Source organism: Saccostrea cucullata, unplaced genomic scaffold (genome assembly GCF_032062105.1).
Source record: "Saccostrea cucullata isolate Sc308-1 unplaced genomic scaffold, CSIRO_AGI_Scuc_v1 ctg3084, whole genome shotgun sequence".
Taxonomy (NCBI): Eukaryota; Metazoa; Mollusca; class Bivalvia; order Ostreida; family Ostreidae; genus Saccostrea; species Saccostrea cuccullata.
Genome location: NW_026924644.1, coordinates 168,132 through 184,969, shown reverse-complemented (window position 1 = coordinate 184,969; position 16,838 = coordinate 168,132). Strand labels below are relative to the sequence as shown.

Sequence of the window (16,838 nt, the reverse complement as noted above, 5' to 3'; positions counted from 1 at the left end):
CTCTAGAAAAATTAAGCCACATGAAAAGAGCTGTAATCTCGATGAAACAAATTAAATATTTCTTAAATAATGTGCTTGACCAGTACAAAATGCACCACACATACAAAAAGAATTTTTAACATTTCGGAGTAAAATGAATATAGGATCGCTCTTTTCACAGACTTCAATTATTTTTATAAATATTTCTAGGTTTAACTTTGAAAAAAATATTGGTTTTATCCTTGCACTACTAAAATTTATATGTGACAAATATTGTAAATTTTAACCGCTAAAATGACGTGACTGTCAAATCATGTGATCTAAATAGAAAATATAATTGTCCTCAATAGGTAGCTATTAACATAAAAACATTTGTCAGATATCAGAAAAGTACAAAAAATTGGCATCGCGATTAAGAATGTATATTTTTTTAATTTCAAAAAAGTGCTATTACCTTACATTTATTGGATACCATAACTTTCTTGCAAAGATCATGAACGCCAAACTTTGAAAGTGAAAAAAAGAAGGAGGACAACTTGTCATCGATAATTCTGCATCACTGGAAGTGTATATCAAGGCTATACATGTAACCTATCTGTTATCTTTATAATAAGAAGGAAGTGTTTCATTTCTTTAATCTGCTAGAATAATTAGGTGAAATAATCACATTGTTTTAAGTACAATAACTCCATGACGCAAGAAAATGGCCAATATACTAATTGATGCAGGATTTATATTAGGAAAGTCAATCATGATACTGTCTCTCATGTACATGTATCTCATTTTACGCGAAAGTATAAATAAAAAACAAACATTATAACAGGAAGACAAATCATCATTAAAAAGCCACCATTTATCCAGCTCTTTTGATTTTCATACTTTTGCATTGTTTACCAGTGTCTGATTTATGCAACAGCATAGTTTCAAGTTTCTTAATTTTTCAGGCCACATGGCTTATCAGGGTTCATATGCATAAAAATTCTTATTCTGCTAAGTATATTCTCAAGTGCCGATTTACTTAAGCAGAGTGACGTTTTTTACTTAGTACGTCACTTTACGTTGTAAGTGGATTGCATGACGTTTCTTATTCTTACTTATATGTCTTAGAATATGCTTAAAGTTAAACAACCCCTCACCTTGTCTAAAGTTTTTAAGCATTATGCTTACCACAGCAAAATGGCTGCAAGACAGCAAAGACAACGTCGTGTTTTTAAGCGGAGATTAGATCCCTTTACGGAATACAATGCTGTGGGACTTATCACACGCTACCGTTTTGATAGACAAGGAATTGAACATATCGGGACGCTGATTGACGATTTCGTTTCACCAGCAACAAGTCGAAATTGTAGCATACCAACTAATTTACAAGTCATGATAGCTCTTCGCTATTTCGCAACAGGAAAAATGCAGTTATGTAACGGGGATGACTTCGGAATTCACCAATCCACTGTGTCTAGAATTGTTCAAAGGGTCTCTACAGCCTTAACTCGACCACATATCATTCAAAGATATATAAAATTTCCTACCGACGCTCAGACAATTCACAGGCACCAGACAGACTTTCACGCAATCGCCAATTTTCCGGGAGTGCTTGGCGCTATCGACGGGACCCATGTTAGGATATTGCGTCCTACAGTTAATGAAGAGGAATTTGTTAACAGAAAAAACTTCCACAGTGTTAATGTGCAACTTGTCGTGGACGCACATTGTCATATACTGGACATAGTCGCCAAGTGGCCAGGGTCAACACATGACGCAAGAATTTTGCGAGAAAGTGGCATTAGCCAATTATTTCAAACACCCGGACTAATTCCTGTTAAATGTCACCTTCTCGGTGATAGTGGCTATCCGTGCAAAAACTGGATCCTGACTCCCTTCCTTAACCCTGCAACCCAACAGGAAAGAAGATACAATGGGTAAATATGTCTTATTTAATAATGATGTTATACTGCGAACTTTTTTCTCATTATTTTCTGCATCGACATATTTCCAGGTTGATTTACAGTTAGTTACCGCATTATCGCCATTCGATAAAAAAGAAAACAACCAGAAATAGTATACTTTTTCAAGTAAGAACCTACCCTCCCCCTAATTATTGCATACATCTTCATTAATCAATTATTTCAGGCACCTAGCAACAGGGGGGGGGGCACTTTTTTTCCCAACATTACCTTTACTATAGAAAATGTCCATTGAAAAGATGGTTGCCCCCCCCCCCCCCCCCCGTTTTCTAACACAGTATATTCATAGCAAGGAAATATAGGAAAACATTAGATATATATAGGATTTTCGATGTTTTTTTCCTTTGCCTGTCAACTTTTTTTAAGTAAAAAAAAAATCTCAGGTTGCCCCCCCCCCCCCTTTCAAAAACGATGCTACGTGCCTGTATTTATTTATTTTTCATTCATAGATCACACAAGGTGACGAGGTGCATTGTTGAGAGAACCATAGGACAATGGAAAAGACGTTTTCATGTATTACATTCTGAGATAAGGTTGTGTCCAGAGAGGGCTTGCAAGATTATTATGGCCTGCGCAGTACTTCATAATTTAGCAAAATTGCTCAACACGCCAATCATTGACGAGGATGGAGAAAGTGACGAGGATTCTGATGAGGGCAGTGATGACGATGATGCTGATAACAACAACTGTGTCCCCGACAATCTGGATGGCAGAGCATACAGAAATCACATTACAATGAATCATTTCTAGAGAGGACATTTATTATTTTACATTTATCGAATATAATTTATTTTCAGTATAAAGATTAATAAAAAGTTTTACAAGTGTTTTTTATTGAAGTCTTTCAATTGTTGCTTCAGAAGGGCATTCCTCAGGCGGAGGTTCTCAACTTCGAGTTGAAGTTTCTCTCTAGCTAGGTTACATGTAGCTGTAGTTTCTCTTGGAGAATTTGGCGGCATTGGGAAGGCCGAGATACCCAGTGACACGTCTTCTTGGATAATGGGCTGACTCGTGCACGTTGAGAGCTGTGGGTCGAGCTGAAAATCCTCCACCACTCGTCTGTTTAAAAATAATTTTTAAAGAATTATACTCGTCATTTATGAGCATCAAATTATCGATTTACTATTCAAAAAAAAAAATCAGCCAGAACAGTCAGTATCGAGATTTATAAAGTTGACTGACACTTAAGAAAGCCTTACCCTTGCAGTGAACTCGATGGAATGTCTTCCATGCCCCTGTTGAAATTGTTAAACGTCATCAAAGAGGAATCAAAGGCCCCAGATATTCTGCAGATAGAAACATTTTCCTCACCAATTACCTCCTCAACAGCTTGTGACAGTGCACTTAATGGTTTCTCTGCCGGTCCTCCACCTATGTAAATTGAAGCATTTTGTTATTATTTAAAATTTGTTTTTTGTTGCTTTCAAAAAGATATATCCATTATTTCATGTATATAAAAAAGTTTACATTTTCTTTATCAAAAAATACCGGGGATCACTTTAGCTGAGATAGTAATATTTTTTTCACTATGGCTTGCTTATTTCGAGCTGATTGTAATTCACTATAGTATATGATTTTTTTTGTTTCTGAACAAATCATTATTACATAGATCTAGGCATTTGTTTGGAAAATCTAAAAGTTCTTCGCGGTGTGCACAATCTAATTAAAAGTAGATGTTAGATCCAATGTAAGTGTAGCGTGTATGTGAGAGGATCTAACATCTACTATTTATTAGATTGTGTAAAGTATTTTCGGTAAATGAAATTGCTGGTCGGGGGAGGGGGGGTTATAAAAAATAAAGGTATGGTTATATTCTCGCACGGGCCATTAGGGTAAACACAGTGAGACTATGACCTATAATATACTAATAAATCAAAATAAACAATCTGCATGATTACCAAGGTCGTCCAAATTTCCGTAATCTTTCCGTGCTAAAATAATTTCCAAATTTGACACAGTCTACTCTTTCAGTCTTTGACGCCTGTCTTTTGTCATTCGAATAGTCCTACGGTACATTATTACACATGTAATTTTGGTACTTTATAAAATAAAATTTTAATACATTATGAGTCTCTTGACTTGGAATATCAATTTCAGAATTTCACAGTTAGATCTACCGCTTACATCCCGTTATATATAATGCCTCAATACCGACAATAGAGTTATCACCCTTGTATCACTTGTATCTTAGGTACGGTAAACAACATGGCTGACATAACAAGCATACCAAGCATTTCACGAACCTGTTTTTTGCAAACTTCTTCTAAAATCAGATATTTCTCCCCTCCCCTTCATGTGGATGTTATGCCACTTCTTTTCGACTTCTTCTATAGTCCGGACGGTTGAAGGGTTGGCTGCATTAATTGATTCAGTAATATTTTTCCATACTTCCCTTTTCTTTTGAGTGGTAACTCCGGCGCCGAATTTAGCCCTCAAAATTTTCTTATTATCGTTAAATAAACGCGTTAAATGTAAACATTCTTCCAGTGTCCAGTTTGGTTTACGTTTCTTCTCTGCCATATTCAGACGATGATGATGACGTAAAACGGGAGATTCAATATCGTCAAAACCCGCAATGACGTCACACCATTGTGACGTTTTATTTTAAGCAAGAAGTGATATGCTTTGCTATGATGCACTAAGTAATGCATTTAGAATTTTTATGCATGAAACTTAAAGTATGTTTCTTAGTTAAGCAGTTTGATCTGGGAATAAGTATAATACTTAATAAAAATTCTTAGATTTTTTATGCATATGAACCCAGAATTATACATGGCTTGCTAATAAAAGAAAACTTGAAAATCAGAGTAAAAAAAGACATACATGACAATAGTCTTATTACAGCCCGGAGGACTTGACTGCTCTATACATATAAGTTTAAGGGTTGGTGTATGCAATTGAGCGGAGAGAAGCTAATAAATATTAAAGGTTTTCTAAATATTATAAAGATTGTTAATCACAATGTTCTTTCCTGTTATAAATTACGATATACATAAATATATTTATTCCATAAAGTAAATCGGTAAAAATACGAGTATATATGCTTTTCTCATTTAATATATGAAATTCAGTCTTTTGTTTATGCAGCCAGCATTTACTTGAGAAATTGATAAATTTGAAGAAAAGTGTATCAGTTTTGTTCGATTTTCATCCGACAAAAGTTTTCAAAATATTCTCGACTATCGTCTCCATCATTTAGACGCACGCCCTTTTCACACATCTCAAAGCGATTTGATGATCAAGACCTTTCCCATTGTTTACTTTTTTAATTGATGGTTACATCAATGTATTCTTGTCGATATTTATATTCATTTTTATTTAGAGATGGCTTTCTCAGAGAAAGCCAAAATAGCATAAATTACAAAATGTAATATAGGAGGTGCAAAATAGCATTTTGTAAAAAAATATCTTTGAAATTTAGTATCAAATTTTATAGAGTCGTGTAGGATATGAGTTGGGGATAGGAGATGGGTACCACTAAATGTTAGAGAAAGAATGGCCGTGCCCATGTTTTGCCATGGGAAACCCGAAATATGTGTTCAACCAAATAGTAAATTAGAAAGTCAAAATTGCAAGATTCTGTGAAATTCCATTGAATTTTAATCAATGGTATTAGAGGAGTAGAAAAAGATTCATCTTAGTGCACCCATCAATTTTGAGATCCACGATTTTACATGACAACCCTCAACTATGTGGCCCTATAGAACCTCACAAATTTCAAGCAGGGGGTACATTAAAATGAAATTCATCTTCTTTATGGAGGCTACACAAAATATTCATAATAGAAAAATCTTAGGTACATGATAGTTACTGTGTGCACCTGTTTAAATGTTCAACGTATAACATAATAGCCTCAATTTTGTTTATGGTTGTCTATAATGACACTAAAGGCACTGTGAGCACTGAGCTCAATAATAAATGTATGAATTTTTTTAAAAGATTCATTGCAATTGTCTATAAAAGCAAAAGCACACTGGTCAATACCCCTCCCCCACAACAAAAACCCCGCCCACACACGAATGTTTCTAATTTGCTACACCTATAACTATAACTTGACTACATGTTTCAAACTGATTTTTAATACTTAAAGCTTGATCAATACTAAGTATATGATAAAATACATTATTTGTTAGAAAGTACTGAGAACGATAGTATTGTTCTCCCGCCTACCTCCAATTCAATTACATGATGAGTAAGTACTGGTCCCTGCCGACAAAGCAGGTAACAACATTGTCTTCGTTTGTAAGGCTCAATATATAAATTGTATTTTAGAAAAAACTTTGATTTAAGGATATCTGATCCTCAGCCAAGAAGGATAGCTTAAAACATTAATATTTAATTTGAAATGCATCAAAATAATGCTTGAAAATAAATTCTTTTCATGCAACAATTATCATTTTATTCATCTCTTCAGATTCAAGGTTTTTGGAAGGCTTAGAAAATGTGTTATAAAAGTTGACATTTCTACCCTATGAAAGAAAAAAATTAATACTTTTTTAGAGAAATAAGATTTTCTTGGATCCATCCTTAAATACCAAAGCTTTTAAGCATGATATGAAATAAGAAGTGATTTGTGGTGTCTTGCAATGATAGCAAAAGCAAAACAAAAAAAAAAGCACAAAAAAACACACAATCATGTATTATAGAATACATGACGGAGATAAAAAAAAACAAAACAAAGTAAGTATAAAAATCATGACAATTTCTCTGAATGCATGTATATCTATCGTTTTTTAATCTAAACTATATTTGGTCAGTTGGTCAATTTGCATTTTGAAAATGCATTGCTGATATTCCAATTCGTTTTTTCTTCAAAAATATTGGAGATTTGACAATTTTCCTTATATAATATGATTAACTTTAATCTTTCACACTAAAGAAATATGAAGTTAGATTTACATAACTCTGTGGATTTAGACTTTTGTGAGTACTTTTGAGTACGTACATGTAACTGCTAATTTTATAAACCTGAGGATCGTACTACCTTAATTCTACAAATTGTATTCGTACTTATACTCATACTTTCCTTTCTAAAAAAGAAATTCTTCAAAGAAGGATATAGAGATAACGAACAGTGTTCAATATCAAATCCATAAAACAATACATAATAGGAGCAGAGGAAACACGGACCTCCGAAACATCAGAGGTGGGATCAGGTGCCATTGAGGAGTGAGCATCCCCTGCTGACAGGTCACACTTGCCGTGTGCTCTTCGTCATGATCAAGAAATAACGGAAAAATCCGTTGTCAATTCACGATTTCAGTGTAAAAATAATAATAGACTAACAATTAGTATGAAAAACGTCAGTCGGCATTTGACTCAATGATAAATTGTATTTGCTGACAAGGTCACCGTATCGACCATAGAACATCATATGTCAGTTTTTAAAATTTTTTTTTAATTCCACAGATCCAAAATGAATTTGAGCTACACTATAGATAGATTGGATTCTGTAACTTCATGAAAATCCTTAAAATCAAAGATAAATTCCAGTGAATGTTAAACCAAGCCTCTTTCGTTACTCTTCACTAAGATATTGACAGTAGCGAGGGAAAAACTTCAAGAGTACTGTGCAACAATATATTCAAGAAATGACGTGAATCAGATGTTGATACTAAAAAAAAATCCAAAAAACTTTTGGACAATTTAAGATCACAGGAATTTACTTAAATCAACAGCTTAAAAACGTTCGACTTTTCAACTTTATACACAACTATTGTCCACGATTAATTAAAGTCCAGGCTTTTTGATATCATTGACAGCTGCTTTTTCAATAAAAATGGAACTTGTAAATTTACTTACACATGTTTCTGGTCATTTGCAAAATTATTTTGTTTAAACACATTCTAAATGCACACACAAGTACTCTGAAGTTGACATCAAAGAGATGCTTGAGTTTCTGATTGACAATATCTATGTGGTTTTTGGAGACCAGGAATTCCAACAATCTATTGGAATTCTCATGTGTATCAAATGCGCTCCGTAATTAGGAGACCTATTTTTATTTTCATATGAAGCAAAATTTGTGTTAAATCTTATGCGTGAAAAGAAGAAAACAGTTGCTGTGGCCTTCAACTCGACATTAAGATATATCGACGACATATTGTCGATTAACAATAGTCTTTTCCATTCCTACGTCGATACGATATAACCTGGTGAGCTTGAGATAAAAGACACCACGTAGTCTGACAAATTAATGGTAACCTAACAACCTAGCTATATGATAAACGTGTTTACTTTTACTTTTCTATCGTCAACATCCCTTACTTATGCAGCAATCATCTCCTGCATACGGAGTGTATATATCTCAGTTGATTTGATACGCAAGAGCATGCTCTAAGTATAAACAATTTCTAATACGAGTTAAATTATTGTCAAGCAAGTTGATGAAACAAGAATATCAAAGTCTCGTTTAAAGTCATCATTTCGTAAATTCTATGGTCGATACAAGGTCCTTTTCAGCAAATACAATTTATCATTGAGACAAATGTTGACTGACTTTTTCTCTTACTAATTGTTAGTCCATTGTTTAGTTCTACACAGAATTGGCGGCGGATTTTTCTGTTATTTTATAACAAGGAGCACACAGCAGGTGTGACAGGGGATGCTTACTCCTCCATGTCACCTGATCCCGCCTCTGATGTTTCGGAGGTCCGTGTTTGCTTTGCTCCTATTTTGCATTTTATGGACTTTGATACTGAATACTGTTCGTAATCTCCATATCCTTCTTTGGAAAACAAAACGAGATACGTGTTACTCTAAAATTTTGGTAAAACTTGTGCTTTTCACCTTAGAAATCAACGGAAAATATTTTTTAAACATCCCCCGTGACACAAAATTCGTTTTACAGGTAATATGGACTGTTATTACACAAACTCATACCAAAGACTTTTTGTCTATCACGGGGTGAAACATAATGTTTATTGACCAAAAAAAAAAAAATGAAATAAAAGAAACGCTCATTTCCCCCAATTTCACAACTGAAATATTATATTTTATAAATATATGAGCATTTATGTTTCATTTATTTATCTAAAACATAAGAAAAGATAATAGGAACATTAAATAACATCCAAGATAACTTCAAAATATGGTGATGCTTAAAAGTCCTATTTCAAAGGAAAATATCGTCTACCCCGTTTTTTCTAGAACTGGAGTTAGGGATAATTATCACCTAGCGCTATAACAAGTTGTTGCCAAATTGCCATTTGTATTGAATTAAATGGTTGCAAAATGTACTCGGGAATCAAGAGTTAGCGTGCGTATTTCTCGCACATATCTATTTTTTCCTTTTGTTTTATTGTCTTTTCATTGGTCACTACTTTGTTGTAAATTGTACTCAATCTGGCTGACCAAAAAGGGTGTTATTTTATTTCTATTGCATGATAGTGAGGAAAATATGAAGACTTATTCAGACATGAAATATCTTATTCCCGAGGGCTTTGCCCTCGGGGAATATGATATTTCTTGTCTGAATAAGTCTTCTTGTTTCCCGCACATTCATGCAATGAATTGTTTTTTATACAGAAACAAGCAAAACCTTTGAAATAAACATAAACTTTCAAATTCGGCATCACTCTCAAATTCACTTTCATTTTTTACTATAAAACCCTTTGGTCAACACATTATCGTCAATTTTGAGACGTAAGCCAAGCTATTGTGACGTTTACTACTCTCGGGAGTTTTCGTTCAACGAACGAGAACGATATTGCCGGAAAATACAACAGGTGTTCCGAAGAGGTGGAATTTGATAAAAAGCCCGCCGACGGCTGTGAAATATGAAGTTTTACATGCTGATCACGTGATAATCTAGAACCAATCAAATAACGCGTTGTGTAGAATATTTATGAGGTATTTATCAGGTATAATAATACATTTTGCGTTCTTGTCTTTTGCTTAATCACGAAGCAAAATGTAACAACGCAAAATGTAATAATATAAAAAACTAAGTTAATATAATTTGGGAAATTACATTCTGCGTTGATTTCGACGCAAAATGTAAGGACACAAAATGTAATAATCCAGGTTTATTACATTTCAAGCTGTATTTACGTTTCGTGTTGTAACAAAGCAGATAAATGTCTTTCAATATTTTATGTTATGTCTCTTATCTACTAGACATAACAATATGTTTTTATTTATTCGTGCAAAATTCGACGTTTCATTCTCTTTTTTTTAAATCAATAAAGTGAAAAGGACTAATTTTTAACTTTAACTTTCACTTTCATGTTCATACTGTTAAATTTATGTTACACCTTAATTACACTTACAATAACTAATGCATTTTCCTAGTTTACTTAGCTTTGACCAAGCATCTTTATAACCAAGATACTGTAGGTGATTGTTTACCAAAATAATATTATTACTCTATCGACTTCAAAAATTCTGCAATAACTTGTCCTGAAAGGAGACTTTTGCTCTGCTCAGAAAAATCATGTATTTATATGGCAGTTTGTCATGTTTTCCAACACATATAATTTTTGAAAAATATCTTTGATGAATGTCACACATCATGGTTGTCACAAGTGACATTGTGTCAATGTTTGATATTAGCTAGTTAATTGTACAGGTATTTGTAAAAGTTATCTTTATTTTGGCATTAGGAGTTATCGTTTATTTCATTTACGCACTATTGGTCACTGAGTTGTATTTGTTCTATTTTTATCAACGTATACTCGTCGAACCCGTTTGAGTAGTTTGGTCAGTTATTTATACTGGGTGTTGGCTAGTGTGTGTCAGATGAGGTCTGGACGCCGTGAGTTATACTTTACCCATGCTTAGTGATCTTGGGTGTGCCTTTTATGTAACCCATGCTGTGTGAACTTGGGTGTGTTTAGCTGTTTCCCCTGCTGTGTGATCTTGGGATTCAGGGATGTTTTGTAGCGGCCTTGAGAGCAAGACCTGGGGGCCGACAGTATGGTTTTTATGTATAAAATGCCACAGCTCAGTAAGTTTTATACTTTACAATATTTTTGTTGTTAGCTTTAAAGAGCAATTTTCTTTGTAAAACTGTAAGCAATATAGTGAGATTGTATATATTTACGCTGTAATTCATTTACTTGTTAAACGGCAAATACATGTTTTCTTTCGTTATTTGTTTGTAAAATCTAGTATATTGAACAGATATGTGTTTCGAACATTTTATTAGAAACCCTATGAAAATTGTAGGTGACCAAAATTGTATATTAAGCTTTTGTTCTGGACGGGAGGATTGGTGTACGTGTGAGGCTACTTAGGATATGGTGGACCGGACGGGACACTATGGTGGACAATATGGTGGACCATGCACGTGGTGTGAAGTGTGAATCTGTCCAGTGATGACCATGATTGAACTTTTGGCCGTTTTCATGTTTATTGTACATATGTAGATAAATTTATTGTTAATTTTTATAAATCTTTTTGTTTCTTGGTATACAGGAGGTCTTACAAAATATTATTTATTTTGGTTTGTAAATTCTGATTTAACGAATCCATCACAACTTGAGGTCAGTTGTGACATTTTTGGTGGCAGCGGTGGGATAGACTTCCTGTTACCAAGTATACCTACATTATTTTCACGTTTTGTAGAAAAGGCTTTAGTTGAAAAAGATTTCTATTGTTTGAATTATTTTTTTTTCGCAGGTTTTGTACAAACTATTTTTTTTCATATGCATTTTGTTATTTTCTTATTTTCACATTTGTTGTTTGTTGTTGCGTTGCATATTGTAACAATGGAGTATGTACAATTAGGAGAAAAGTTAGGTTTGCAAGGAACTGAGTTACAAGAGTTTGTTGACAGAAAAGAGAGAGAATATTTTGAAAGGATGGAAAGGGCAGCAGAGAGAGAAGCGAGAAAGATTGAGAGCGAAATTGAATTAGAAAAACTTAAGAAAGAAACTGAATTACAAAAATTAAAAGCTGGAGAATTAGCTGTAGGTCCATTAGGTCTTGCTTCTCAATCGCTTGCTAAGTTGCCAAAGTTACCTCCGTTTGATGAATCTAAAGATTGTATTGATTCATATTTACAGAGATTCGAAAGGTTTGCTTCGTGTGCTAAGTGGGAACAGTCTTCATGGGCGATTAATCTTAGTGCTCTCCTGAAATTAAAGCTCTTGAGGTGTATTCTAGACTTCCAGTTTCAGAGGCTCTGAATTATGGTACTTTGAAGCAAGAGTTGTTAAGGCGTTTTCAACTGACAGAAGAAGGGTTTCGTGTCAAGTTCCGTTCCAGCAGACCAGAACAGGGTGAGAATCCTTCACAATTCTTTGCTAGGCTGAACAATTATGTAGAGAAATGGTTGTCTTTAGCAGATAGTCCTAAAACATATGACGGTCTTAAAGATTTGTGTTTAAGAGAACAGTTTTTAAACAGTTGTAGTAAGCAGTTGGGAATGTATCTTAAAGAAAGACATCCGAAAAGCGTAGAAGAAATGTCAAATCTCGCAGATCAATTTATTGAAGCTCATGGTTATACTTCATTCACTAAAGACCTACAAGTTTTTCAGAAGCAACCTTCGAGCACTTCTAGCGTTCAGAGTAACAGCAGTGGATCCATTCAAAAGCAACAGGCGTACCAAGGATCACCACAGCAAAAAGGTGAGAGAAAATGTTACATCTGTTGGAAAAGTGGACATTATGCAAGAAACTGTTTGTCCAAGCAGAAAATTCATCGTGCAGTTACTACTTCGCACAATACTCAAAAGGCTGCGATGTTATAGAGTCAACATAAATGTGAATTGAATTGCATAAAATCTAATGACAATTCTAGTTCCAGCTTACAGAATTCTGCTGAAGTCAAGACGGACAATGCTATATCGCATCAAAATCAGCCTCACATAGGATCAGCATGCATTCTCAAACATAAACTGTTGCAGTGTTGTGTCACAGATGGACTTGTAAAACTCGCATGTGGACACATATTACCTGTTATTGGAGGCGTCTGCAAGGTTTGTGAAAAGATGCCCGTTGCTATGGGTTATGTCGGTGAAAACTTTGTTAGAGTGTTAAGAGACTCGGGTTGTAGTGGTGTTGTTGTGAAGAGAGATTTGGTTACAGATGATCAGCTGACTGGACAAGTGCAGAAATGTGTTCTGATAGACGGCACAGTTCGTACAGTAGAGGAGGCTTCCATCTATGTCGACACTCCCTACTTCACAGGTAATATCAATGCTTTATGTATGAAAGAACCTGTTTACGATCTTATTATAGGTAACATCGATGGTGCCAGGAATCAGACGGATCCTGATCCACAGTGGTGTAGAAAGGACGAAAGAGAAGAGTGTAGTCAAGTTCTTCAAGCTGTACAGACAAGGAATCAAAAGAAAAAAGAAGACAAAGGTATGAAAAAGCTAAAAGTTACAGATTTAGTGGATACTGATATGACAATTGATCAGATGAAACAACTGCAGATGGATGATTCTTCCTTGAAAGTGTATCGTGAGCATGCAGCGACTGGCAGAAAGAAGAACATTGGCGAAAATATAGAGACATGGTTTAGTGTTGAAAGAGGACTGTTGTACAGACATTATCATTCAAGAAAGGTTAGTGATGAAAAACTGTATAAACAACTTGTTGTTCCAGAACCTTTACTACAGAAAGTTATGAAGATTGCGCACGACAGTATCTTAGGCGGACATCTTGGTACAAAGAAGACTCTAGACCGCATCATGTCGAATTTCTATTGGCCTGGAATCCAGGGTGACGTGACGAGATATTGCCAATTATGTGACATATGCCAAAGAACATTTCCTAAAGGCAAAGTGACGAAGGTTCCGTTGGAGAAAATGCCACTTATTGATACACCATTTGAACGGGTAGCCGTAGATTTGGTAGGTCCGCTTTCTCCAATTACTGACAAAGGCAATAGATATATTTTGACTGTTGTAGATTACAGTACTAGGTATCCAGAGGCGGTTGCATTAAAGAACATCGATACAGAGGCGGTGGCAGAAGCGTTGGTAGAGATATTCAGCAGACTTGGCATTCCAAAAGAAGTACTGTCAGACATGGGTACGCAATTTACCTCCAACATTATGAAAGAGGTGGGTCGACTTTTATCATTTAAGCAATTAGTAACAACTCCATACCATCCAGCATGTAATGGACTAGTAGAAAAGTTCAATGGTACTTTGAAGTCAATGTTAAGGAAAATGAGTTCTGAAAGACCAAAAGACTGGGATAGATATTTACCAGCATTGTTATTTGCTTATCGAGAAGTTCCACAAGAAAGCACTGAATTTTCTCCATTTGATCTAGTTTATGCACGTAATGTTAGGGGACCTATGGCAGTTTTGAAAGAACTGTGGACAAAGGAGGAGAAGGACCCGGAAGTGAAAACTACTTACCAGTATGTGCTTGACCTTAAGGAGCGACTAACAAGAACGTGTGAGCTGGCTCAGAAAGAACTTCAGAAGTCTAAAGACCATTACAAGAAACAGTACGATAAAAGGACAAAGCCGAGATCTTTCAAGGTTGGTGATTTCGTTCTTCTTTTGCTTCCAACAGACCATAACAAACTTTTAATGCAGTGGAAAGGACCTTTCAAAGTAGTTGATAGAAAAGGACAAAATGATTACCAGATAGATATGAATGGACAAGTTCGTTTGTTTCATGCAAATTTATTGAAGAAATACAATGTTCGAGAGGAAAAGGATACAGACTCGCCGACAACTTTAGCCTCTTGTGTCGTTTTGGAATCGGAGGAAATGGAGGACTCAAGTAATGAACATTTGTTACATCTTCTCCCGATGAAGGCAACAGAATCATTCACAGATGTTAAGGTAAATCATTCACTGTCATCAGAACAGCTTGAATCCATTAATGATGTCTTACATGAATTTCAGGAAGTTTTAACAGATCTACCTGGTAGAACGAATGTGATCCAGCATGAAGTTCATCTCACTACCAAAGAACCAATCAGAAAAAGACCATATCAGATACCGTATGCAGTCAGAAGTGCAGTCCGAGAAGAAATACAGCATATGATTGACATGGATATCATCGAACCATCAGAATCACCGTATGCTAGTTCGATTGTCGTGGCAAAGAAGTCCGATGGTAGCCAGAGAATATGTGTGGATTTTCGTAACTTGAATAAGGTAACAGTTTTTGATCCAGAACCAATGCCGATACAGATGAAATCATGACTAAAATTTGTAATAGTCGTTTCTTTTCTAAACTTGATTTATGTAAGGGATATTGGCAGATTCCAATGAGAGAAGAAGGCAGAGATTTCACATCATTTTTAACACCAGATGGTTTGTACAGGTTTAAAGTAATGCCCTTCGGTATGAAGAGCAGCCCAGCTACTTTTAACAGGCTAATGCGGAAAATTCTCAAAGGTTTAGAGCATACTGATAGTTTTGTTGATGACATTCTCATTCATACAGAAACTTTTGAAGAACATATTACAGAACTGAGAAAAGTGCTGGAGAGACTTCAGAGAGCGCAATTAACAGCAAAACCATCCAAATGTGAGCTAGCGCAGACGAAACTCGAGTACTTGGGTCATGTTATTGGAGGAGGAATCTTACAGCCAACCAACAAGAAGTTAAGAGCTATCCAAGAAGCACCAAGGCCAGAGACAAAGAAGCAGGTTAGATCTTTCCTTGGTTTGATTGGCTATTATAGAAAATTTGTGCCAAACTTTTCCACTATTGCTGCTCCTTTAACTGACTTAACCAAGAAAGGTGTTCCAAACAAATTTGACTGGAAACAAGAACATGATAATTCATTTAAGAGTTTAAAATCCATGTTGCTCTACAGTCCAATTCTCAGATTACCAGATTTGACGAAGCCATTTATCTTAAAAACCGATGCATCTAATCATGGAGTTGGTGCAGTGTTGATGCAGAAGCATGATGGACGTACATTTCCTGTTGCGTACGCAAGCCGGAAGCTGCTAGACAGAGAACAACGTTATTCGGTTGTGGAGAAAGAGTGTCTTGCAGTCGTATGGGCTATACAGAAATTTCAGTCTTACTTGTATGGAAGAGCGTTTGTTGTGGAGACAGATCATAGACCACTACTTCATTTACAAAAGACTAAAGTTTCAAACAGCAGATTGATGAGATGGTCTCTTTTTCTACAAGCGTTCAACTTTAGAACTGAAGTTATTAGAGGTGTAGATAACATTGGAGCTGATTTTCTCAGTCGTGTTGTTCCTGAGTAAGTTCTTGTTCATAAAGACTTTGTTGTGTACATAGTTTTTCATTTATGTCACAAAATTGCATTTTGTGTCTTAAGAAGGGAGGTATTGTCACAAGTGACATTGTGTCAATGTTTGATGTTAGCTAATTAATTGTACAGGTATTGGTAAAAGTTATCTTTATTTTGGCATTAGGAGTTATCGTTTATTTCATTTACGCACTATTGGTCACTGAGTTGTATTTGTTCTATTTTTATCAACGTATACTCGTCGAACCCGTTTGAGTAGTTTGGTCAGTTATTTATACTGGGTGTTGGCTAGTGTGTGTCAGATGAGGTCTGGACGCCGTGAGTTATACTTTACCCATGCTTAGTGATCTTGGGTGTGCCTTTTATGTAACCCATGCTGTGTGAACTTGGGTGTGTTTAGCTGTTTCCCCTGCTGTGTGATCTTGGGATTCAGGGATGTTTTGTAGCGGCGTTGAGAGCAAGACCTGGGGGCCGACAGTATGGTTTTTATGTATAAAATGCCACAGCTCAGTAAGTTTTATACTTTACAATATTTTTGTTGTTAGCTTTAAATAGCAATTTTCTTTGTAAAACTGTAAGCAATATAGTGAAATTGTATATATTTACGCTGTAATTCATTTACTTGTTAAACGGCAAATACATGTTTTCTTTCGTTATTTGTTTGTAAAATCTAGTATATTGAACAGATATGTGTTTCGAACATTTTATTAGAAAACCCTATGAAAATTGTAGGTGACCAAAATTG

At 35.2% G+C, this 16,838-nt stretch overlaps 3 protein-coding genes across 3 annotated transcripts; 2 read left to right on the top strand and 1 right to left on the bottom strand.

Moving 5' to 3' along the window:
• Positions 1-1,155: 1,155 nt before the first annotated feature.
• LOC134266940 (putative nuclease HARBI1) lies at positions 1,156-2,690 on the top strand. The gene is made up of 2 exons (XM_062749151.1): positions 1,156-1,895; positions 2,390-2,690. Exons 1-2 carry the CDS (start codon positions 1,156-1,158, stop codon positions 2,688-2,690), a joined length of 1,041 nt encoding a protein of 346 aa, XP_062605135.1.
• A 68-nt stretch (positions 2,691-2,758) lies between these two features.
• Positions 2,759-4,695, bottom strand: LOC134266952 (uncharacterized). Its single transcript, XM_062749161.1, has 3 exons — positions 4,184-4,695; positions 3,140-3,311; positions 2,759-2,999 (listed from the first exon to the last, which is right to left on the bottom strand). Exons 1-3 carry the CDS (start codon positions 4,458-4,460, stop codon positions 2,759-2,761), a joined length of 690 nt encoding a protein of 229 aa, XP_062605145.1. The 5' UTR covers positions 4,461-4,695.
• Positions 4,696-12,382: 7,687 nt separating this feature from the next.
• Positions 12,383-15,063, top strand: LOC134266951 (uncharacterized). Its single transcript, XM_062749160.1, has 2 exons — positions 12,383-12,514; positions 12,700-15,063. The coding sequence occupies exons 1-2, from the start codon at positions 12,383-12,385 to the stop codon at positions 15,061-15,063; spliced, it is 2,496 nt and encodes an 831-aa protein (XP_062605144.1).
• The last annotated feature ends 1,775 nt before the right edge of the window (positions 15,064-16,838 follow it).

Bases quoted from the DNA above. Each gene is read 5' to 3' on its own strand.
- LOC134266940 (XM_062749151.1), top strand. From the start codon at position 1,156: ATGGCTGCAAGACAGCAAAGACAACGTCGTGTTTTTAAGCGGAGATTA. The intron at 1,896-2,389 runs GTAAATATGTCT...TTTCATTCATAG, and splicing joins CAGGAAAGAAGATACAATGG to ATCACACAAGGTGACGAGGT.
- LOC134266951 (XM_062749160.1), top strand. From the start codon at position 12,383: ATGGTTATACTTCATTCACTAAAGACCTACAAGTTTTTCAGAAGCAAC. The intron at 12,515-12,699 runs GTGAGAGAAAAT...TCCAGCTTACAG, and splicing joins AGGATCACCACAGCAAAAAG to AATTCTGCTGAAGTCAAGAC.
- LOC134266952 (XM_062749161.1), bottom strand. From the start codon at position 4,460: ATGGCAGAGAAGAAACGTAAACCAAACTGGACACTGGAAGAATGTTTA. The intron at 3,312-4,183 runs GTTCGTGAAATG...CAATTTACATAG, and splicing joins AAGAAGTTTGCAAAAAACAG to GTGGAGGACCGGCAGAGAAA. The intron at 3,000-3,139 runs GTAAGGCTTTCT...ATTTTTAAACAG, and splicing joins CCATCGAGTTCACTGCAAGG to ACGAGTGGTGGAGGATTTTC.